General features: G+C 57.5%; 2 protein-coding genes across 2 annotated transcripts; one reads left to right on the forward strand and one right to left on the reverse strand.

Annotated features, from left to right (window-relative positions):
• The first annotated feature begins 485 nt into the window (after positions 1-485).
• On the forward strand, positions 486-5163 carry Cdk3 (cyclin dependent kinase 3). The gene is made up of 7 exons (XM_006993678.4): positions 486-853; positions 1183-1260; positions 1340-1460; positions 1549-1719; positions 1813-1914; positions 3010-3213; positions 4904-5163. Exons 1-7 carry the CDS (start codon positions 609-611, stop codon positions 5027-5029), a joined length of 1047 nt encoding a protein of 348 aa, XP_006993740.2. The 5' UTR covers positions 486-608; the 3' UTR covers positions 5030-5163.
• Positions 5164-5829: 666 nt separating this feature from the next.
• Evpl (envoplakin) lies at positions 5830-24304 on the reverse strand. Its single transcript, XM_006993655.4, is given in 23 exon segments — positions 5830-9053; positions 9056-9455; positions 10105-10197; positions 10299-10409; positions 10524-10607; positions 11986-12136; positions 12449-12642; positions 12739-12877; positions 12958-13136; positions 14489-14661; positions 14862-14959; positions 15074-15228; positions 15790-15936; positions 16296-16421; positions 17884-17979; positions 18081-18188; positions 18274-18435; positions 18560-18598; positions 18771-18896; positions 19562-19688; positions 19794-19948; positions 20374-20473; positions 24078-24304. Coding segments are annotated over 23 exon segments (6084 nt in total). The 5' UTR covers positions 24176-24304; the 3' UTR covers positions 5830-6030.
• Between the last annotated feature and the right edge of the window lie 25 nt (positions 24305-24329).

Consider the following 24329-nt stretch of genomic DNA (forward strand, 5'->3'; position numbering starts at 1 on the left):
GGCTGTGCCTTGTGAAGGACACAAAGGGTTCCTCCATGTCCTCATGAATAAAGCTTCTAGTGTGTGTACATGGTGCAGAGCCGGGTGCAGCCAGTAGGGGCCAGCAGGGGGAGCCACAAGCAGACAGCTTGCCTGACAGAGAAGCTGCAGCCTGCTGAGGGCTTCCTTCCGGTGACTTCTGGGCTAGGAGGTTGAGGGGAGGATGCTAGGGGCCCAGGGGCAGAATTTGGGGGTTCAGGAGCAGAGTTTGGGGGCCTAGGAAGCAAAGGGGTCGCCTTTGGGCTAGAAGGCTGAGGTTCTGACCTGACATAGGCTAAGAATTGCCAAACGGGCCAAACTGAGGCCCTGGGCCCTGATGTGTTGGCCCAGGGCAGGATTGTGGCTTCAGAAGCCTTGGCCAGCTCCTAACCTCTGCCTCACCCTCTCCTGTACAGCCTTTCTGGGTAGATTCTTTGGCCCCGGAGCATGGGTTTGACTCGACCGAAGCATGGGCTGAGGCAGAAGTTTGGGCTCTCCTGCATTCCGTAGCCAGGCAATGGAGAAGAATCCTGGAGCTGGGTTGAGCTGGGCTGGGCAAGAAGGAGCCTTGAACCATCTTCCCGAGCAGGATGGGGAGAGCAAGGCCAAGGCTGGGTCAGGGCAGGGGGTTACATGCAGACTGGAGTCCGACAGAGGGATGCTTCATGTGGGAATTAACCGTCCAGATGCGATCTGTTTCCCCGGGCAGCTCTACAGACATGGATGTGTTCCAGAAGGTCGAGAAGATCGGAGAGGGCACCTATGGGGTGGTCTATAAGGCCAAGAACAGAGAGACTGGGCAGCTTGTGGCCCTCAAGAAGATCAGGCTGGATGTGTGAGTGTTGGGGTTCATCCCAGTGCCCTGTCTCTCTCTCTCAGGGGAATACCAATGGGCTTGCACCCTCCCTGCCTTCTGACTAGCCTTTGTCCTGGTCCAGCCCTGTGAAGTTGGGGGGTGTAGCATATGCCGAGGAGCACAGGTCCTATTCTTAGACAGACCTTCTGTGCAGAACTGAGGAATGGTGTATGTAGTGAAACACACAAACACATGAACATGTGCACACACGCACGCGCACACACACCCACACACACGCACGTGCACACACACGCACCCTGGCCAGAGGTGACTCCTTGTGTCCATTGGTATTTCATCTTTTCCACCAGGGAGACTGAGGGGGTTCCCAGCACTGCCATCAGGGAGATCTCCTTGCTCAAAGAACTGAAGCACCCCAATATTGTCAAGTGAGCTGGGAAAGAAAGCGGGGGGGGGGGGGTGTGGCATCCTGAACGCCACATCCTGAGACTGACCCCTCTTTGCCAGACTGCTGGATGTGGTCCACAGAGAGAAGAAGCTCTACCTGGTGTTTGAGTTCCTCACTCAGGACCTGAAGAAGCACATGGACTCCACTCCCACCTCGGGGCTCCCCCTGCACGTAGTCAAGGTGCCCAGGGAAAGGAGAGGGCGAGGCCACACCCCCACCCCTGCCAGCCCCCTCTGTTTAATGGCTCCTCCTCTGGTCGTTCCCACAGAGCTACCTCTCCCAGCTGTTGCAAGGACTGAACTTCTGTCACTGTCATCGGGTCATCCACCGAGATCTGAAGCCTCAGAACTTGCTCATCAACCAGTTCGGGGCCATCAAGCTGGCGGACTTTGGACTGGCTCGAGCCTTCGGGGTTCCCCTGCGCACCTACACCCATGAGGTGGTGTAGGCCGGTGGGGGGGGGGAGGGACAGCCAAAGGATGTCACTAGGGGATTCGGCCACCATGCGTGATGCTGCTTCTGGCCCCCACAGGTGGTGACACTGTGGTACCGTGCCCCCGAGATCCTCCTGGGCAGCAAATTTTACTCAACAGCTGTGGATGTCTGGAGCATTGCTTGCATCTTTGCGGAAATGGTAGGAGGGGGACAAGCTGGGCTAGGGGCATATCTCCGTGGTGGAGAGCGCCTAAGCTGGGGCAGGTCTGGGGTTCCATTCCCAAGACTGCAACAAAAAACAAAACTTTGAGCCGGTGGCCAGGGAGATGGGAAAACAGTACTTGCTGTCCAGCCTGACAACTTGAGTTTGATCCCTAAAATCCTCATGGTAGAAGAGAACTGATGTTGTCCTCTCACTGCCACACATGCACTGGGATGCAAATGCATGCACTCTGCACGCACACGCGAGCACACACACACACACACACACACACACACACAATCAATTAATAAGTCTAAAACAATTTTTTGTAAGATTTATTTATTTATTATGTATATACAGGCCAGGTAAGGGCACCAGATCTCATTATAGACGGTTGTGAGCCACCATGTGTTTGCTGGGAATTGAACTCAGCACCTCTGGAAGAGCAACCAGATGCTCTTAACCTCTGAGCCATCTCTCCAGCCCAACAAACAATTTTAAACCAACAAATTTGAGCTGGGCATGGTGGCATGTGCCTGTCATTCTAGCACTTGGGAAAACAGGGCGTTCTTGAGTTCAAGGCCAGCTTTAAAAACAAGGACTAAGAACGAAGCTCGGGGTGGAGGACTTGTGTAACATTAAACAGACAAACAGGAGGGAAGGGGAAGGGGTGCAGCCTGGACTACACAGATCCAGGGCAGCCGGGACCACACTGATGTCTATTAGATGATGTCTAATGTCTATTAGAGATGGGTTGAGGTGTGTCTGTGGCTGCTGGGAAGCAAGTCTTGTTCCAGGAAAGATTAGAATTTTAACAGAGCCCTGGGAAAGGTATCTTTTGTTGTGTTGTTTGTTTTGAGACAAGACTTCACTGTGTAGCCTGGCTGGCCTGGAACTCACTCTGTAGACCAGGCTGGCCTCAAACTCATAGAAATCCACCTGCCTCTGCTTCCCAAGTGCTGGGATTAAAGGCATGGGCCACCACACGGAGTTTGGGATGCTCCCTCCCTGTGTCTTTCCTCTTACTCAATGTGGGATTCTGTATCACAACACTCATACAGAGCACAGCCTTCCTCCTCTCTCCTGCTCCAGGTGACTGGCAAACCTCTGTTTCCTGGGGACTCAGAGATCGACCAGCTCTTTCAGATCTTTCGTACCCTGGGGACCCCCAGTGAAGCCACATGGCCAGGAGTCTCCCAGCTGTCTGATTATAAGAGCAGCTTCCCCAAATGGACCAGGAAGGGGCTGGAGGAGATCATGCCTAGGCTGGGACCAGAAGGCAAGGACCTGCTCCTGGTAGGTATTAGGGAGCAAGGACAGGAGCCCAGAAGCTGCCGCTGCTCCAGAGCGCCCTCTATCAGCCATCACCCCCCCCTTTTTTTTTTTTAAGATTTATTATTTATGATGTATACAGTGTTCTGCCTGCAGACCAGAAGAAGGCACCAGTTCTCATTACAGATAGTTGTGAGCCACCATGTGGTTGCTGGGAATTGAACTCAGGACCTCTGGAAGAGCAGCCACTGCTCTTAACCTCTGAGCCATCTCTCCAGCCCCCAGCCACCCTCTTATGTAACTCTGAGTCTGGGCTGGACTCTTTCGACCTTTGTACACCCTTGGCTTGTACGTATTGGGTCAGGAGCTTCTCTCCTGATATCCAATGTTCATCTTCCCTTTTGGACCTTCTCTGAAGTAATTAGCTTTGTTTTTCTGACGTGACTTTTGTCCCTTTTTCCTGGTTGTCTTGTGTCTGACTCTCCCTGGTGTACTTTGTGCCCCATCTCGGTGGAGCTCTTCCCTGGGCTGAGGCCACACCTCCTCCTGCCTCAGTGTCCCCCCATACCTTTCTCAGAGGTTGGTCTTCACATGGGACTGGCTGTACAGAACAGGCTGTTCCCTACCTTCTGGCCTCCTGGGCCTCAGATAAAGCTGTCCCAGTTTGCCCGCAAAGTCTGCATGCCCCATTTCCATCTTCACCCTGGGGTTGGGCCTGGGGAGGAAGGGCAGGGTCTCTGTTGGGGTCATGGTCAGCTTCCCAGAGGCCGCCTATGTGTGTTGTCCACCAACATAGTGGCAGCCGGATGGCATGCACTTTCTGCTAAGGCCCCTCGTCCTTCCTAAGCTCTTCATGGCATCCTGCCTGGGTCATGTGCCTGAGGGCAGAGAGCTGGACAGTTCCCCTTAGTGTCTCCTTCACTTGCTCATTGTCCGTCCAGCACCGCCCCAAGCGGACGGACGTTATTTGGTCAGGTTTAGGGACTGCTACCTCAACATGAAATGTACCTGTTCTCAGCCAGAAGCAGGTGGAACCTGGAGGGGACCTGGATGAGCCACAGGCCTGGGACAAAACTAACGGTTTAGCTCCCGTTCCGGGGGTGTCCAGAGCTGGCTTACAAGCTGGGGCACATAGGCTGAGGAGACGGTCCAGCGGGCAAAGTGATGCCGTGCAAACGCGAGGACCTGACTTTAGATCTCTGGGTCCCGCACAGAGCCGGGGGCAGGGCTGGGGGATGGTTCAGTGGCTAAAGCTCTTGAGGCACCATCGTGAGCATCCAAGAAAGCATCTAAAGCTGGACACTGTAGCAGGAATCTAGAACCCCAGTGCCCCCAGGGCAGGATGGGGACCTGAGACAGGAGGATCGCTGGAGTTCACGGGCTAGCTACCCTGGCACATGCAGTGCAGGCAAACGACAGAGACCTGTCTTCGGGCCAGAGTGATGGCTGGTCTTGCGGAGTCAGTTCCCAGCAGCACACCAGGTGGTTCATAGCCGACTGTAACTCCAGGTCCAGGGACCTGATGCCTCGGGCCTCCTTGGGGCAGCACCCATGTGCACATACGAACACATACAGACGCACAGAGACACACACACAGCTCAGAGGCAGTGACTTCACAAAGTTCTGGGTTTAGGCAACCTCTCAGGGACTGGGTGGGATCTGTGAGGGAGCTCCTCTCCTGACCCAGGGTCAATCTGTTGTCTTTCCTCCTCAGCAACTCCTGCAGTATGACCCCAGCCAGCGGATCTCTGCCAAGACCGCCCTGGCCCATCCCTACTTCTCCACAGAGCGCTCCCTAGCGCCCCGCCATTGCGTGGTGGAGCAGCGTTTCTACCACTAAGATCATGTATGTGGAGCCCACCACCTCACACCCTCTCTGGCTGCCCCTCCCCCCGCACCCGTTTCAAATGAAGCATATTTAGAGAGAGAATACACCCCTGAGGAATTTTACATCGGTCATCAGAAGGCCGGGCTTGGGTCTGTCCTGCCTGCAGGTTGGGGAATTCCTGTGTTGTTTGATTTAATGGTGCATTTCAGAAGGCATGCAGGTGCTCCGTACAGGGGGTGGGACTGGACGCATAGCTCCTTGGGCACTGGACCCCTGGTGTCCAGCTAGTTGACAGGCTCCAGCCCTTCCCCTTCCCTGAAGTAGCTGCAGAGCCAGGCCCAAGGACAGGGCGCCCTCTGTCGGTCTTGATTTTGTTTTAAGCTGTTTGTGGGAAGAGGCGAGTCCAGTTCAGAGGGCTCAAGCCGGAGGTGGGGTAGGACACTCTGGGGGCACCTGAGGGTGTTCTTAGTTGTTGTCACATCATCAAAGAGGCTGTGGATGTCCTTCTGTGTGACAAATGGGGAATAAATGTAACTTGTTCCTGAGTTTTCGGGTGTCATTCTGCTTATGGGGGACACAGCTTGCCAACGAAAGGGAGGTTGACAGAGGGCTGGAGACAGTTCTGACAGGAACGGAGGGATCAGGGGTCTTCGTGGTCTCTTTTCATGACCACCCATTTCTCAGGCAGGTGAGTTGGACACATCTGCCCCACCCAACACATACTTGGGGGAAAAATTCCCAAGCAGTTCTGCCCCTGGGTTCACCCCCAAAACATACTGATCCTGCATGCCCAAATGAGAGCAAGACATGGCACCAAGACAAATCATTTATTCGAAGCGTGGGGTGGGGGTTGGGAGGAACAATGGCGTTCCCCAAGTTTGGGGACAGAGCCCAACACCACAAATGCTTGAGTAGGTAAGATAGGAAGGACAGAGGGAGGACCCACTGCCGGGGTTATGCTGCTCCGGGGCAAGGGGTGCATGCATCCTCCCTTGCCCTCTGCATCGCCCTCATTAACGCACGCAGGAGCGTGGCAGGGTGGGGGAGGCTGCGCGGTAGCAGCGATAGCCTTCAAGCACGGCTGGGAGCAGCAGCAGGCCACTGAGAGGGTCTTTGCGGCAGCGCTCCATGGCCTCCTTGTAGCTCAGCCGCTCCTTGGTGATGGGGTCTGTCAAATCCTTCTCGTAGCCTGACTCATCTTGCAGGAGCTGGCCCAGCTCTTCACTGACCATCCCACAGAGCACAGCCTGAGGCACGGGGATGCGCCCCGTCCTCTTGGGGTCGATGAGGCCCCCGGTCAGGTGCTGCACCAGCAGGTGGGGAAGCACGCTTTCCTGGGGCATCCATCCCTTCTGGATGGCCTCACCTACTGACAGCCTCTTCTTGGTGACTGGGTCCTCAATGCCAGTGAAGGCCTTCTGAGCGTTGAGCAGCCGCTGAGTGGAGGTGTTCTCAATGAGCCCCCGCTCCACCGCCTTGTGCACGGAGTACCGCTCGCGGCTGAGAAGGTCCACGATGCCCCCTGTGGCTGCCTGGGCCTCCAACAGCTTCTGCCCAGTGATGGGGTCCAGCATGTTCTTGGCCACGGCGGCCTTGATGCTGCACTTGCTCTCCGTGGTTGTGTCGTACACCCCGGCGATGGGGAAGCAGTCATCAGTGAGCCCAGAAGAGAGGCCTGTGGAGAAGAGACTGGCACTCTGGGGACCTGGGGAGCAGAGCGGGGACCTGGAGATGATGGACCCAATGGAGAGTGAGGAACAGGGCTTGGTCTCCCCAGCCACGAGCAGGGCAAACTCGGAGATGGGGAGGCGGCCGTCCTTGTACCGGTGGTACTCCTCTTTAGAAATGCGGCGGCAGCGGAGCGCAGCCTCAATGGAGTATTGCTTTCCGCTCTTGCGGTCCAAGAGAACAGACTCCTCCCCACAGGGGCTGGAGGTGGTGACTTCTTCCCAGTCACACTCCAGCTCCTGCAGCTGGAGGTACTGGCCTCGGTCGATGATGCCCCTCTTGTAGGCCTCGTACGGGGACATGTCATTCCCAGTCTCCGGTTCCAGGATGCAGATCTTAGTGGAAAGGTTGGTCTCCCGGGTCTGGGTTTCCTGGCCGAGCTCCTCCCGGCTCACCTTGGCGTGCAGGTCCCTGAGGGTCCTCTCCTTCTCGTAGATCTTGTCCTTTTCATGGAGAATGGCTGCCTCGAGCTGCGAGAGGGCCTGGCCACGCTGGGCCGCCTTCTGCCGCTCGCTCTCGGTCTTCTGGCTCAGGAGCCTCCCCTCTTCCTGCAGCTGCTGGGCTCTCTGCTGCTTCTGCCGCTCCAGCCCTCGGAGCTCTTGCTGCAGCCGCCCACACTCCTGGCTTGCCTGGTCCCGGGCCTTCTGGAGTTCAGCCTCCTCACGGGACCAGGACCTCCTCAGAGCCTCGGCCCGGTCAATCCGCTCCCGCAAGCTCCGGACCTCCTCCTCCCGGGCCTGGCGGGCTGCGCGCTCCCGTTTGAGGGTCTCCCACGCTCGGGCTCTCTCGCCCTCCAGCACGGGATCCTTCTCCACTCTGATCACTTCCTTATAGATGGTCTTCTCCTGTGATTTAGTTTTCTGGAGGAGGTCAACCTGGACCTGCAGGCCCTGGCACTCCCGATGCAGCTCCATCACCCGGCTCTTCTCCTGGTCCAGCTCCCGCCTCAGGGCTTCTGTAGACCTCTCCAGATCCGGGTCCTTCTCTAACTTGACCACTTCCTCCATGATGATCTTCTCCTGCCGGGCAGGGGGTCGCTTCTCCAGCTCCTGGATCTTCAGGGTCAACTGGTGCAGCTCCTTCTCGGCAGCCAGCTTCCTGCTGCGGTCCTCCTCAAAGCTGAGCAGGGCCTCCTTCTCCTCCACACCGGCACTCAGCTGCCGCACCTCCAGCTCCAGCTGCCGCCGCCGCCCCACCTCCTCATCCAAGCTCCGGCTCAGTCGGTTGTGCTCCTCATGCAGCTTCGGGTCCTTCTGGGTGACCACCACCTCCTGCACGACAATCTGCTCTTCGGGCCGCCTCCTCTCCAGCAGCAGGTACTTGTTCTGCAGCTCATAGACCACGTCCTCGGCTGCTCGCCTCTTCTGGACCGCCTCCCGCACCTCCTGCCGGAGCCTCTCAGCCTCTTTCTCCAGGACCGGGTCCTTCTCGTGCCGCACGACTTCTCTGCTCACCATCTTGGTCTCCACCTTGGACCGTTCCCGCTTCCACTCGTCACGCTCCCCCTGCAGCCGGATGAGCTGCTCCTGGCAGCGCCCGTTGGTGTTGACCAGCTCATTGAGCTGAGCCTTGAGGCGGTCGATCTCACGGAGCACCTCTGGGCTCCTCTCGTGCCTCACCACTTCCTGGGTCACTTCCTTGTATTCCACCACGGGCTTCTGAGCCCGCAGGACCTCCAGCTCAGGCAGCAGTTTCTCCACCTCCTGTTCCACGCCGCTCCTCTTGTGGCCTGTCTCCTGCAGCTGGGCCCGGAGCCGTGCGATCTCACGCTCCGTCTCAGGGTGCACCTGGAAGATCTCGTTGACGCGCTCCTGGAGCTGTACCTTGGGCTTCTGCTTCTCCACCACCCTGAGCTTGTCCTGCAGCTCCTGCAGTTCCCTGGCCAACACGACATTCTTGTCCTTCTCCTCCTCCAGGAGGCTCCTCAGCCTGGCGGCTTCCTTGAGAAGGCCAGGGTCCTGCTCCACCCTCTTTATCTCCTTCACAATGACCTTGGGCTCCACCGAGCTGATCACCTGCTCCAGGTCTTTGATGCGAGCCTGTATCTTGGCAACTGCCTCCTTCGCCCCCTTCCTCCGAGCAGCGTCCCCCTCAATCTGTAGCCTTAGAGTCTGGACAGCCTTAACCATTTCCAGATCCTTCTCCACCTTAACCACCTCCTTCACCACAACCCTCTCCTTCACGTCCATCTCCTTCTGCTCCAGGGCCAGCAGCTCAGCCTTCAGATCTTCCAGCCGGGCCGCGAGGATGCTGTTCTCCCCGCTCAGCCGTTGCCGCTCATCTTGCAACTGGGTGGCCTGGCTGTCTCAATTTGAGTGACCTCTTTGGTCAGCAGGTGAGGCTGCGTGGTCCTCCTCTGGCCCTCCAAGTGGACGACCTTTTGGGCCACCACCTCCAGCTCAGCCTGCAGGCGGGCCCGCCTCTTGGCCTCCTCCTCCACCCGGGTTGACATTGTAGCCACATCTCGTTCCAGCTGGGGGTCCCGGTAGAGTTCCACCACTTCCTTCTCCTCCAGCCTCGCCACAGGCTGCTGGGTCCTCAGCTGCAGCAGCTGCTGCCTCTTTTCCTCCAGCGCACGCTGGACCTCAGCCACCCGCTTCCTCTCTTTCTCTAGCTGGGACTTTAGGACCTCCGACTCTGCCCCTGCTTGGGCTGGGCTCCCAGGTCCCTGTCTTGCTGTGTGTGTCACGTGGATGTCCTCACTAAGCTCCTGCAGTGGGAGGGGAGAGAGAGAGAGTCCTGGGGTGAATGGAGAAAAGAGTGGAGCCCCATTTTTCTGTACCCCACCCCTGAGGTCAGAGACCCCTTCCTGTTTTCTGAGACAAGATCCCGGGCCATGGAGCTGAAGATGTGGGATGCTTGGACACAGGATTTTGAGGCTCTCAGTTAGATGCTATTAGGGTACAAGGCAGGGTCCAGGCCATTTGCAGCAGATAGTGCGCACAGGACCCTCCCAAGCCTCCCCCACCCTCAGACCCATCTTTCTCCAGTAGATGCTGAAATATGGCTCGGGAAGAAAAAAGCAGGCAAGCCACTGGAACCATAGAGAGCTCTTGGCTTCTGCTCTATCAGCAACGGAGACCCAGGTGTTAGACCTGGGTCCTAAGGCTGATGACTGGAGCATTTCTTGACTCTCTGGGGCTAGAGGACATGTCCCCATCAGAGGATTGCCCATGGCTAAGCATTGACTACAGGGCATCTCCAGGGCCTGCCTGGAACAGGCACAGGCCAGTGAACTTCTGGAGATGTCTTCATGCCCAAGCCCTCTCGGGGCTGGAGGCCGCAGGGGAGAAAGGATGACATCCAGGCCAATAGGCCTGGTCGGCTGTGTGGGCACAGGGTGGGCGCTGTCTCTGTACCTTCTCCAGCATCTTTTTAGCAAACTCCAGCTGGTACAGCTGCTGCTGCTGGGCTGCAGTGACCTCCGTGTAAGCCTTGGCAAGGTTCTTCTCCTGGAGGTGGTGGAGTGGGGAGGAGAGCAGCGTCAGCTCTGGCCTGAGCAACTGTAGAGCTGGTGCCAGAGGACGCCGAGCCCTGCCGGGACCCGCCTCACCTGAGCCTGGATGCTCTCCTGCAGAGAAATCACTCGGAGTCTCTTAGGAGCTGGCACTGCCAGGGTGGGCTCCAAGGAGCAGCGGTAGGTATCTGCTTGCAGCTCGTAGTCCTGAACAGGGAGAAAAGTCACTTACAGAGACTGGGCATGGAGGATCGGAGTCTGGAAGGGGGAGGGAGGGAGGCTGGTGGGAAAAGACGGAGAAGCTGAAGTAGGCGTGCTCACCTGGAGAGCTTCCTGCAGGTCCTGGGTGAGGCGGGACACTGTGGCCCGGTCCTGCTCACGCCCCAGGATCTCTTGCATCAGCCTCTGCCAAGGAGGAAGCAAGAGTTACGGGCTGGGCAAAGCCCCTCTGCTCTAGCTGGTATCTCCGGGGTTACAAGCAGCCAGCACACACAGAGGCAAAGGGGACCCAGGGGCGCCTGGCTTCTCTGACATGGCTCTCTTGGACCTTCTTGTCTGATGACCCTAGGAATTCTGTCTTGGCCCAGCGGCTCTCGCATTGTGGCTTTAGTGTCACCGGGCCAAAGATCTGCTGGACCCGGCTGCCCAGTGGGAGACTCTGCAGCCCTGGGGCACTGCCTGAAGAACAGTCTGAACAAGCTTCCGGGTGATGCCAATGGCACCATTAGGGATCAGGCTCTGGAAGCCACTGCTCACCCATCGTCTGAACCCTGGGGATGCCTTTTGATTCACCCGGGATCTTAAAAACAAAACAGCAAACCAATAAAAAGTAACCACCAGCCGGTGGTGGCGCACACTTTTAATCCCAGTGCTTGGGAGGCAGAGGCAGACAGATATCTGAGTTCAAGACCAGCCTGGTCTACAGAGCAAGTTGCAGGACAGCCAGGGCTACACAGGCTACTACCCTGTCTTGAAAAAACCAAAACCAAACCAACAAATAAAAACAAAACAAGTCTCAATGCTCTAAGAATTCCAACTTAACTTTTTGGGGAAGGACACGTGGTCCCTTCCCCCTGGACTTCTGCCCTGGCTCTTCAGAGACCCTCCCTGTCTTCACCCACACCCTTTTATCCACTGTCCATTTGGAGCCAGAGACCACTTTCAAACCATCTGAGGGCGACCTTCTTCCCCCAGGGCTCCCAGTGCTGTAAAGTCAAGTCCAGATTCCTTCCTGCGCTTAGAAGAACCTGTGTGGTCTGTCCTTGCCTCCAGACCCAGTTCATTCTCTGGACCAGAGTCCTCTGAGTGGGACATTGCTCCTCCTCCCGACCGCCAGGCTTTTCCTCAGGCCACTTGCCCCCACTCCCACAAGTGTCCACCAGGGGGTGCTCACACTAAACTGGTGTCTGGTCTCTGAAAGCTTTGGTTAGCCTCAGGCCTGGGATGGACAGACTGCCCAGCAGGTGGACTGCCTGAGGGAGTGGGTCTGTGCCCTCCCCTCCTGGCTCATCCCCTACAGCCTTAACAAGGATCGGGAAGGGCATACAGCAGTGGCTGGAATCCCACCAGAGGAAAGTGCCCTTGAGCAGACTGGCCAGGGAAGGGCCACGCTCCCAAACCTCCTGGTCTCAACGGGGAGGCCTCTGGCTTTTGAGCCTTGGCCTCATCAATACAAGCAGCTGTCCCTGCTGGGGAGGTGACTGGAAAGAACAGGGAGCTAGCTCGAGGTCCCAGCTCTGGGCCAGGCCCTGACTCAGGTCAAGCCCCGAGCCCCAGCCCTCACCTTCTGGGCTTCCAGCTTGTAGGCAATCTGGCTGGGCCCATCGCTGGGCTGCACCTGGTTGTGAGGCAGCTGCTCCAGCCAGGAGCTCAGGTTGTCCCTGACATTTGTGAACTGCTGGTAGCTGAGCCTGGCATCTTGTAGTGTCTTCTCCCTGCCGGAGGACAAGGTCCCACATGGGGGTGAGAGCTGAATCCAGGGAAGAGTTGGTGGTCCACAGAGGAGGCTGATGGATGCCTCCATCCTGAGACAGAGCAGAAGGCCTGCGTGACAGGCCATGTAGGTCTTTCCTCAGAGACACAATGGACACTGTATTTCAGACACAATGAACAGCGCCTCCCCGACACAGGTAAGGGCAGGAAGTCAGTCTGGTGACCACCCCCTTTTAGAGGGGAGGGAACGGTCTTAGAAAGGCTGTCGCCAGCTCAGCAGCAGCCGTGCCTGGGCTCCCCTACATTCCGCTCACCTCAGATCCAGCTGGTCCCCTACGGCGTGGTAGCGGTCAGTGAGGACGCGCACCTGGCGCTGCTGGCGAGGCAGGTCTTGGCAGAACTCTTGGAAATTGTTCTGCAGCGCACCGCACGCATGCTCAGCAGCCTTCAGCTGGCGGTGCAGCCCCAGCACACAGCCCTGCTGCTGGAGGAGCTCTTTCCGCTGGTGCTGCGGAAGAAACGGACAGGAGCGAGCATGCTCCGGGCTCCTTGGGATACCCCTCCTTACCTGCCCCTTGCACCAGGAAGCTGCCGCTGAGCCTACCTGCAGCTCATTGACCCTCTCCTGCAGCGCCCCAGAGCCTTCAGGGATGGGCCCCTCCTGGGCCAGGGCAGCCTCGAAGCCCCGAATGACCCTGTCTGCCTCCTGGATCTGCTGCTCCAGGCCCAGAGCAGCTCTAGCTCTGCAGTGAGGAAGCCACCGTCAGACACTTCCGGCGTACCCTCCAGTACCCTCCAGATGCCCCCCCCCCTCAGCACTCACTTCTCCCCATAGAGGTGGCACAGACTCCGCACGTCATTATATTTATTCTTGACGTTGTTGAGGATCACAGGCAGCTGCAGGGCAGCTGGGCCCACGGGCTTAGTAGACAGGAACGCCTCACACTCCTGCTGGGCCGCCTCCTTCTCCGCTCCCAGGCTCTGGAGGTGCTGTGCTGTGCCCTGGGTCAGGGTGGAGCAGGCAGAAAACACAGTCAGAGGTCCCTGGGTCACCGGACCCTATGAGCATGAAGGCATGGTACGAATCGGAGGCCAGGCCCGACTATTCTAATCCCCAAGAGGATAGTCTAGAGCAGGACACCCTTCCCACCTCCCCCTCATCTGTAGAATGATGGATTGGGCCATGAAATGAGATCCTGTATACTAGGCGCTTAGCAACAAGAACCAGGCCCGCGCTGGCCTGTGGTTGGCACTGTCACTCTTGCTCACCAGCAGACCCTCTACCCTGCTGTTGCTTCAGGCTGGGCAGGCAGAGCCCTGGCTCAGCTCACTTGGGGCGCTGCCCTCTGATCTTTCATCACAATTATTTCACCCATTCCGTAAGGCAGACCTTCGAACTGGGCTTTTAGTGGTCTTGCCAACACCTCTGATATGGCAATTGACCTAAGAACCAAAGGACCTCTGGATGTGGTGGCTTGTGGCTGTAATCCCAGCACTCAGGATGCTGGGGTGCGAACCAAGAGTTCGAGGCCAGTCTGGGCCACAAAGGAAGATGTCTCAAAACAAGCAAGCAAGCAAACAAAAACAAACAAACAAACAAAAACCCACAGACCCACTTTGGTGTGGCAGGGTAAGCCACCAGCCTCCAATATCCTGTACCTATGCCCTCCCTCCCACAAACATCCCATCTGTGAGGCCCTCCAATGAGCACCCAGTCCCCTTGGGGACCCCATTCCAAGCCAGAGCACCCCACATGCAGCATCTGACTTCATATCCCCTCCTCCCTGGCTGGGCTGCCACCTCCCTCCATCCACACTGCAGCAGAGACCAGAACAGGTTATACAACAACCTAAATGAACATGGTTCACGTTTTTAAAAACCAAACACTATTGGTATGCTGTATTTGAAGAGAAGCCGGTTTGGAAGGCTGGCTAGAATGCTTGGGCTTCCACCCAGGGCACTTCCAGGCTGCTGGGGTCGTGTGTCAGAGAACGTGGTCACCACCGGCACTGACAGTCTTTCCACGCCTCTAGGCAGGCTTTCCTGGAGTGCTGAGAAATCTCCCCCACCGGGAATCCCAGGATTCCTTGCTGTTCCCACAGCTCTCACTAGAAAAACTTCTGTGTTGGGGGCCTCTGGCCAGGCATGGTCACCTTGTCACCCTCAGGACGCCTGAAGGATCTGGGTACCACCCCAGACATGAGAAACTCAGAAAAGTGACTCGTCCATGGCGACAGAGCCTGTCATGGAAGAACCAGGACGGGAACCCTGTTCTCCGAGTCTATGGCCCCAGGAGTGTGCGCAGCCTCAGAGCAGGCCCCTCTGGTACCAAGCTCTCAATGATGCTCGCTTACCTCATGACTGTGGATGCGGTCCTCTAGGTCCGTCAGCGGAGCAGAGCGGTTCAGTGGTGTCCGAGCCCAGGTCAGCACCTGCCTCTCTATCTGCCTCAGATCCCCATCCAGCTGGGTCATGTGCGTCAGGAGCTTCTGAGCCTGTGGGTCAGCTGGGGCTGAGCCTGCTGGAGCTGGGGGCAGAAGAGCCGGTGAGGCTCCAGGCCTACCTATGTCTGCCTAAACTGGGCTCTCCCTGGAGCCTGCAGGGAGGGTGTGGAGGACCTGGAGGGAGGACTGGACCTAACCGAGGGAGGGATAGTCCCAGAGATGGAGCACCGCTTGCTCATCGTGGCCCTCCCATCGGCCCCCCTCCCTGGCCATCCTCTGGTACCCTGCTGGCCAGGCTGTAAAGGCTCTCCCACAGTGGCCTTAAGGCGGCTCTTCACTGTAGACAGCTTCTGCTTCAGGGTCTGCAGCTCCGTGGCCAGCCTGGAATGAGGAGATGAGAGAAGCGTGTCTCTCTCCCTAACCCAGGACTAGCACCCCACTGCCTCAGAGGAAAGCATTGGCCTTGGAGCCTGTGAGTATCTTGGGGTGAGCCACCTGGAGGCCTTGGCTACAGCTTCAGGGTCTGGTGCTGGGATACAGAGGCAGGCAGCTGGGGCGCTCTTGGTCTCTCCTCCGGGGCCCTGAACCACCCATGTATACGGGTCAGCATTGTCCTTGAGTGTGTACTGCTCTCCTCGGAGCAGCTGCACCTGAGGGACCGATGGAGAGCGGTCATGTGGGACCAAGGACAGGAGCTGGAGAGGTGGCTAGGGTCAAGATGGGTGGGTGCTGGGGATGGGGTGGATGGGGACAAGGGTGTGCGGGGGACAGGGGTGTGCGGGGATCCGGGTGGGTGGTGGGGACATGGGTGGGTGGGGTTAGGGGGTGGGCGGGGACAGGGGTGGGCGGGGACAGGGGTGGTGGGGATAGGGTGGGCGGGACAGGGGTGGGTGGGGATAGCGGTGGGTGGGGACAGGGGTGGGCGGAGACAGGGGTGAGTGCTGGGGATAGCGGTGGGTGGGGACAGGGGTGGGCGGGGACAGGGTGGGTGGGGACAACAGCTGGGACAGGAACTGGAGAAGAGGTGGGAGCAGCTGGGGTGAGGGTGAGGACAGATCAGAGGTGGGACAGACTTGAGAGGGGTGGGGCTGGGTCAGGGAAGGATCGAGGAAGAGGGAGGGGTGCGGGGGTGGGGTGGGGTGGGGGGTGATGGTGGGGTGGGGTGGGGGACAGACACGGGAGTGGGTAGGGAGGGCCGGTCGGGCTCATACTTCTCCTGAGTCCCAGTCACAGATGCTGTCCACTTGCAGGGGCTGCTTGGGGGGGTTCCTACGCTGCGGCAGTGGCGCCACCTTCCGGCTTTGCTGCTGCAGCTCCCCGACAGCCCGCTCCGCCATGGCCAGCTGCTTCTCCTCGGCCTGCTTGGGACCCAGGCAACAGGAGCTCAGGCAGGCTGCAGTGGATGCTACCTCACCCCCTTTGCATCTCCCAAGGGGAGTGTGGCCTTCGTCAGGGGAGAAGTCTAAATCAGACTGGCTTCGCACTGATGGAGGGTAAGGACACTGGCTAGCGTCACACAGGCCTCCAGAGTGGCAGCTGTGGGGACCTCAGAGCTCTCCCAGATGGCACACTGGAATCTAGGAGGGTCAGGGCTCCTGCTGGAGCAGCCTTTGTTCTGGGGCCTTGGGCCTGAACTGGGGACCTCGTTCCTGGAGACAGTTCCGTGCCTAAGGACAGGACACAGATGGCCCCGTGGGGCTGGGTGGGGTCACCTCACCTCCAGCTGTAGTAGGAGCTCCGTCGGGGAGCTAGAGGAGTCCCCAGGGACAAGGCCGTACTTGGTGTCCAGGTTGGAGTTGAGCTTTGCCAGGGTCTGGTTGACTGAGTCCGCCTCTTCCTGGAACTAAGGTCACTGGGTAGTCAAGGGCAGAGCCGGGGGCAACCCTGCTACCCACTGATCCTGCAAGGTAGCTGGAACACTGACCAGGCTAAACTCATCCTAGGATAAACTTCAAGTCAGGCTAAACCCACGCCAGCTACCCCTAAAACCAGCTTAAAACAAAAACAGGTTAAATCTCAACCAGCTAAACAAAGACCAACTACAGCTACCCAGGCACCAGGACCTTTTTAAAAGGGTGTGTCCACAAATGGGACAGTTTTGGTTCATTGAAAATAGCTTTTAGTGTGTCATAAGACAATCTGCTGTTTTTTGTCCTCAGGGGTCTGGTGCATGTCGGTCACGTCTTCTACTACTGAGCTACACCTGTGGCCATTTTATCCTCTTCTTCCTTTTTTTTTTTAGATAGGGTCTCAATAAGTAGCACAGGCTAGCTTCAAGCCTCAAGTCTGTCATCCCCCTGCCCCTGCTTTCTGCTCCAAGTGCTAGGATATAGGTGTGCCCTTTCAGCCACAGCCACCACACTGGACCCCGTCTGTTATTTTATTATTATTAATTTGTTGTTGTTGTTGTTGTTTTCTAGACAGGGTTTCTCTGTGTAACAATTCTGGCTGTCCTGGAACTTGCTTTGTAGACCAGGCTGGCTTTGAACTCACTGAGATGTACCTGCCTCTGCCTCCCAAGTGCTAGGATTAAAGGCCTGGGTCACCACTGCCCAGCCTATTACTACTTTTTGTTGTTTATTTGAAACAAGGTTTCTCTGTGCAGCCCTGGCTGTCTGGAACTAGTTGTATAGACCAGGCTGGTTTCAAACTCCCAAGTGCTGGTATTAAAATCCCTCCCAAGGGCTGGGACACCGCCTCCCGACTACTATTAATTTTTTGAGACAGGGTCTCACTATGTAGTCGTGGTCAGCCTCGAACTTGCTAGGTAGACCAGGATGTCCTTGAGCTGATGGAGATCGGCCTGCCTCTGGCCTCTCCAGGCACCTGTACTAATGTGCACATATTCACACTCATACATATGTACACATAGCTTAAAATAAATTTAAAAAAAGAAAAAAAGACGAAAAGGAAAAACAACCCAGGGGCTGGTGATGCAGCTCAGTTTGTAGGGTGTGCAGAGAGGCCCTGGGTTCAATCCCCAGCACCACATAAACAAGGTGTGGTGGCACATGTCCCAGTGCCAGTCGGCACTTCAGAGGATCAGAAGTTCATGGCCACCCTCAGCTAGATAGTGAGTTTGAAGTCAACCTGGGTTACATAAGATTCTGTCTCAAAATAATTGATTAATTTTAAAAATTAGAAAATAAGCTCACTCTGTAGGGGTGAAATCACCCTGCAGAAGAACCCAGTCTTATTCCCCCACGGGGACCTAGGCACAGTGCCACAGCTCCGTCTTCTTAGTGGCCCCTGCGATCTGTGCTGCCCTCAAGCCCCACCCCCCGGCTCCCCAGCCCCAGGCTCACCCTGCGGTAGTCCTCCACATGCTGCAGCTGGTTCTCCTGGCAGATGCAGAGGTTCAGGAAATTCTGCCACTCCATTTTGAGGGCCTCCTGGTGGACCTGGAGCACAGCAGGGGGGGCGCTGGAATCTTGCCACACCCGCCAGACCTCCATCCTGTTTGGGGAGCAGGGGTTGGGGGGCATGGGCGGGGCCTCCACACCTGGATGGGCCCAATGGCTGGGTGCCCAAGCTGCACCATGCGCTCCGCGTCATCCTCCAGCTGGTTTATATTCTGCTCCTGGGCCAGCAGTTCATGCTGCTTGAAGTGCTAGGGGCGATTGAAGTGGGGACAGCAGCCATTAGCAATAAGAGAGCCCTAGACACCCCCACTGCCGGGGCCTGTCCCCACACACCTCGTACTCGCGCCTCACACCAGCGGGGTCAGGCATGAGGTCATTCCAATCCTGCTGCAGGATGCGGCCTTGCTGCTCGGCCAGAGCATTCAGCTGCCGAGTGCAGCCCTGCAGATGTGTGTACAGGCTGCCCAGACTCTGCCGGCGCCATGAGGCCGCCTTCTGTGCTCAGGAGAGAAGGAGGTGGCAAGAGGTGGCATCAGTGCCCTCGGCGACCCTAGGAAGGGTCCAGGCGAAGCGGTCCCACCAACAGCAGCACCCAGACCCCGTCCGTCTCCCAGCTCACCAGTAGGTCACGGTATTGGTTCCTGATGGTGGTGGCATCCTGCCTCAACCAAGGAGAGAAACGAGGCCAGTGAGAAGCCGGGTACGGTGTGATGGCCCCCTGCATAGGGGCTCCTCCCCACCAACACCCTTCCCTTGAAGGCCAGCAGCCCATGTCTGGCTGTGATGGGAGGAAGGAAGGCCCACACCAGGCTGGACAGGGGTGCACTCACAGGTCCCACCAGGGTCCGCAGCTGCTGCCCGTAAGCCTCGATCTCCCTCTGCAGGATGTTGTGCTCAGCTACCTGCTGCTCCAGCTCTGCCATCCCGGGCCCATACTGACCCTCACAGACCAGCTTCTGTGGAAGAGCCAGGTCCTCAGTCCCACCAGGAAGGCCTGGGGGCTACAGTCCAGAGAACAATTCCACACCCCACCCCCACAGCCACCGGTGCCCTCCTCACAGCAAGAGAAGCAGAGTTAGTCAGAGAGGCAAAGAATGGACCGGCCAGGTGAGCAGCGTGGATGAATGGCCGCTGGTCCCCATAGCAGGGACATGCCATTCTCATGTGGCCATCGGGACTAAGGCTCAGTCCCACTGGCTCTCAGGACTCAGGTCTCACACTGCACTCTTGTGTTATTTGTGGCCCGAAACCTCAGCAGCTGCTGCCTGAACTTGTCCAGCCAGGACCTGCCCTCCCCCACAGTCCCTGGTTGTCATCACAATGACGGCTGCTCAGTGTCCTGTGGCTTGGTATGACTACTGTCCATCTACCCCACTCCTCCCAGCAGGAGGCTCTGTGCCTTCCGGGGTGGGGGGTCCTCCCTCTTCACTGTGACCCAGCCAAGTCCTCCCACTTCTCAGTGCCTTCCCCGGCTGCACTGTCTTCCTGCTGGCTACCCCCCTGGGTCCCCGAGCTAGCCCCGGGTTCAAACTCAAAGCCCCGGTAAATGTCTTGCTCTCTGACTGCAGCGGGTGTGGCTTTGAGCACCTGGAGAATGAGTCCATACACGGGTTCCCCTAACCTGTTTCTGCTCCAACACCCGCGCCCAGTCGACCCTGGGCCCCACATCCGGCGGCAACACCATCTTCTCATACAGGGCGCGGTACTCTGCACACTCCTGGGTCACCCGCTCGTGTAGCTGCTTGATGCTGCCAAGGAGTAGCCACCAGGTCAGAGCCGGGCTGGCTCTCCACGGCCCCCCACCCCACCCCCACCCCCGCGCGCGCTTCCGTTGTGAGCCCCAGCTCACTTACTCCTTCTCAATCTCCTCAGCCTGCGGGTGCTTGAGCCGCCGAGCCTTGTCTACGTCCAGGAAGAGATCTTTGAGCAGCACCTCGGCCTCCTTCAGGTTGCGCCCCGTCTCCTGCTGGTGCTGCAAAGCCTGGTTCTGCTCACCGTTCTGCCGGTCCTGGTGTGGGACACGGAGCCACATGCTGGGCCCAAAGCCTCACGGCCATGTTCTTGCTGACCTGCCCCTGCTGGACTGACTCCGCCCTCCCTCCCCCTGCAACCCGGCCCTGGAGGGACCCTGGTTGTACCAGCCCACCTTGGGGACCATCAAACAGAGGGCTGGGGCGTCCATGCGGCAGGTGGCAAGGACTCCTAGGTCAGGTAGCAAAGGTCCTTCTATTTTATTCCCAAAGTAGGAAGCATGATGCAGAAAGAAAGCTGAGCCCTCCCTGCGACTGGGGTGGGCTATGGGCGGTTGAGGACTAGGTTGTCCATCCCTCTTCATAGAAGGAATCTGGGGGCGCCTAGGCATTGACTCTGGGCCTCTGTCCCCCGTCGTCTCCCCCCCTCCCCGTCTCCTCCCCCCAGTTGCAAGGTCCTTACTTGCTGCAATTTCTTCTGAGTCTCCAAAATGTCCCTCTCCACCTGGTCAGCGTTGGCTTGCATGCGGGAGATGAGCAGGGCCAGCTCCTGGGTCGCAGCCCTGGTAGATAGTCAGGGACAGAGGGACACATTATGGAAAGGCCCTCTGTGTCTGCCATGTGGGATCTCCCCTGTCCTCCCACAGGGAAGAGTCCATGGTCTGAGCTCTGAAGTGCTCAGCCCTGCAGAGGGTTTGGAAAGTGACCTTCCAGGGCTGTGTGCTGCTCCAAAGCATGTGTGCCTCAAATACTCCAAATCCTGCCCAACCACCTGCCTGCACCTTGAGGTGGGTGGGGAGGTGGCCCAGGGAGAAAGTCAGTTACCTAAGATAGCCTGGCTGCCTTCAGGAGGCGCAGCTGGACCCAGTGGAAGCAGGGGAGCAGAGGCCTCTTCCCTCACCCCAGCTTCCCCCATTCCAGCCCTGGCTGCCCCCACCATCCTTCTGCCCAAGGGGCTTCAGCAGTATGGAAACTCTAGTGACTCCCTGGAAGAACCAGTGTTGGGACATGGAGAGGCCAAGAGATGGCTGGATACCCCAATATCCTCCTGCTGATTCAGGGGCTCAGGAGCCTGGCCTCCAACCTGCTTTGCTTTGTTTTGTTTTTTTTCTGTTTGTTTTTTCTGTTTGTTTGTTTGTTTGTTTCGAGACAGGGTTTCTCTGTATAGCTTTGTGCTTTGTGCCTTTCCTGGATCTTGCACTGTAGACCAGGCTGGCCTTGAACTCACAAAGATCCACCTGCCTCTGCCTCCCAAGTGCTGGGATTAAAGGGGTGCGCCACCCCTGCCTGGCTCCTGCTTTGCTCTTTAGTACACCCTCAGGAAGCCAGTTGCTCAACCCCCAGGCTTCTTCCCCAGGCACTCAGTGTCCCCCACTCAGTGTCCCCCACTCAGTGTCCCCCACTCAGTGTCCCCCACTCAGTGTCCCCACAGAGCTCTTCAGAGCCCCTCTGTGGGCGTGCACTCTGAGGGAGAGAATCGGCACACTTGAAAAGGCATCTGTCCAGGGCCTCTGTGCACAACACCCTGCAGGAGTCACAGGCCAGGTGACCGGGAGCTGCCCCTGGACCCTCAAAGCACAGTGCCGGTGAAGATACGGCCTTCTGAGAAGGCTATGGCCAAAAGGCCTGGGTTTGGTCCTCCTTACTAGTACTCGGTACACAGCCAAGGTTGGCTTGGTCATCCTGCCTCCCCTTCCCGAGGTGCTGAATTTATAGGCATATGCTACCACATCTGGCTTTACTTATTATTTTTTTTTTAGCCTTAAAAATACAAACAAACTTGGTCTCAACAATTCTCGCTCATACAATCTCTCCTCTTTCTCGCCGATTGGATTCCTGGAGCACCACCTGGGGCCTGGCCGTGGATCTCTGCATCCACTTCCATCAGTCATTGGATGAGATTTCTAGCACGACAGGGTGTTTGGCCATCCGATCACCAGAGTAGGTCAGTTCGGGCTGTCTCTTGACCATTGCCAGTAGTCTATTGTGGAGGTATCTTTGTGGATTTCTGGGGACCTCTCTAGCACTTTGCTTCTTCCTATTCCCATGGGGTCTTCATTTATCATGGTCTCTTTTTCCTTGTTCTCCCAGGGACAAATAGCCAAACTAGTGGAAACACATGAACTATGAACCAATAGCTGAGGAGCCCCCAACTGGATCAGGCCCTCTGGATAAGTGAGACAGCTGATTAGCTTGAACTGTTTGGGAGGCTCCCAGGCAGTGGGACCGGGACCTGACCTCAGTGCATGTGCTAGCTGTTTGGAACCTGGGGCCTATGCAGGGACACTTTGCTCAGCCTGGGAGGAGGGGACTGGACCTGCCTGGACTGAATCTACCAGGTTGAGCTGAATCCCCAGGGGAGTCCTTGCCCTGGAGGAGATGGGAATGGGGGGTGGCCTGGGGGGGTGGGGGTGGGTGGGAGGAGGGAGGACAGGAGAATTCGTGGCTGATATGTAAAATTAAATCAAATTATAAAATTAAAAAAATACAAACAACAGCCGGGCTGTGGTGGCACACGCCTTTAATCCCAGCACTTGGGAGGCAGATGCAGGTGGATCTTTGTGAGTTCGATGCCAGCCTGGGCTACAGAGTGAGTTCCAGGAAAGGTGCCAAAGCTACATAGAGAGACCCTGTCTCTAAGAAGAAGAAAAAAAAAAACACAAACAACAAGAACTCACAACAACCAAACCTTACACTGTAGCCCAGGCTGGGCTGGAACTAACCATGCCTGGCCCTGAACACAGAGCTCTCATAGGCGTTTGAAGAATTAAGTCATGAGAAGCACCCAATTCTGAGCCTCACAGCATCTAGTTCATATTATTTCATTTTTATGGGTGTGGATGTTTTGCGTATATCTGTGTACCACGTGCATGCCTGGTGCCAGTGGAGACCAAACAAGGATTCTCTGGACCTGAAGTTACAAATGGTTGTGAATGTGGGTGCTGGAACTCGAACCCAGGTCCTCTGAAAGAACAGCCAGTGCTTTTAACCACTGAGCCATCTCTCCAGCCCCATTTTTGTTCAGTTGAGACAGGATCTTCTTACTGTGTAGTCCTAGCTGGCCTGGAACTCACTATGTAGACCAGGTTAGCCTCCAACTCACAGATCCACTTGTCTCTGCCTCCTGAGTGCTGAGATTAAAGGCAACACGTTCATTTTGGTTGCACTGATGTGGGCACCTTGAAGGTAGGGACATCACTGTTTCTCTTGCAGGGCATCCCCAGAGCCTAGGGCAGACCTGACATACCACAGGTCCTCAGTCAAGAAGGGCTGAATGAGTAGGCGCCTCTGAGGGGAACCAGGAGCCCCCAGGGGGATGTGTGGATGGAGCTACAGGAGTCAGGAACTCAAGGCCAGGAGGCTTCTGTGCCTCAGGTTGGACCTCCCAACAGAAGTGCTTCCACTGGGAACTTGCACTCCACCCTGGGCTGGGCTCAGTGCCTCAGGGGGACAGGTCACTCCAGTGAGAGTCTTTACCGCTGTTTTTCCTGTCCGCCCAGATGCCCAGCCTCTGGGTTGGCACCCCGATCCCTATCGAGGTAATGGGTACCCAGACCTCAGCCTTCATCTCTGCTCTTATCTTGACACCTCTGCACCCTAACACCTGACTCCAGGCAGGCTGCTACCTCCTCCTACACAGGGCTTGAGGCCAGTGAGCGGGAAGAACATGGCCAAGTCTCTGCAGAGAGCTGGTGACCAGAGCATGCATGGTGCCACCTCCTCTCACCCCCACGAAAAAGGCCTCCTGACTCCCCTGGGGGAAAGTCGTGTGTTAGGTGGGGGATGTAGCCAAGCCCAGGAACCTTTCTCTCCAGCCTCTTGGTCTTGCCCACCCTGTGCCCACGTCCCAAGACTTATCCCATCCAAGTGGTCCACCAGAGTTGAGTGGCAAACAGGGAGCCAGACCCTGCCATTCCAAGTCACCTTGTCCAGCACCTCCGCAAGCCTCCTCCCTGCCCCCTCCCCCGCATCCCCCCTCAGGAGAACGTGGGCGGCAGCAGGCTATCTATCCATCCCTTGTTCAACCTGGGCCAGAGGCAGGAGGGAGTCTACCCTTGGGCCCTTGGCCTCAGGACACCAAATGCCAGAACTGGGCTCCCAGGTAGCTGGAACACCTGGGCCCTGCACCACCCTGATCCCAGCACCGCTACCCACGGCCCCGCTCACCGATTGTGCTTGTTGGGGGAGCCCTTAGGGGACCCCTTGGCTGGGGAACCCTTGGGGGACCCCTTCCCCTGGGAGCCTTTGCTCAGCCCCTTGAACATGGTGGTGAAGCAGGTGCCGGCTCAGGCTGGGCTCTCCTGGACGGAGGGCGGGAAGGCGACGCGTCCTCGCTGGCTACTAGCCGGGCTCTGGAGAGGTGGGGCGGCGGTCGGTCGGGGATGGCAGTTTCTGGGAGGCCCCTCCCTGCAGGTGTGG

This window comes from Peromyscus maniculatus, chromosome 8 (assembly GCF_049852395.1).
Source record: "Peromyscus maniculatus bairdii isolate BWxNUB_F1_BW_parent chromosome 8, HU_Pman_BW_mat_3.1, whole genome shotgun sequence".
In the NCBI taxonomy this organism is placed as follows: domain Eukaryota; kingdom Metazoa; phylum Chordata; class Mammalia; order Rodentia; family Cricetidae; genus Peromyscus; species Peromyscus maniculatus.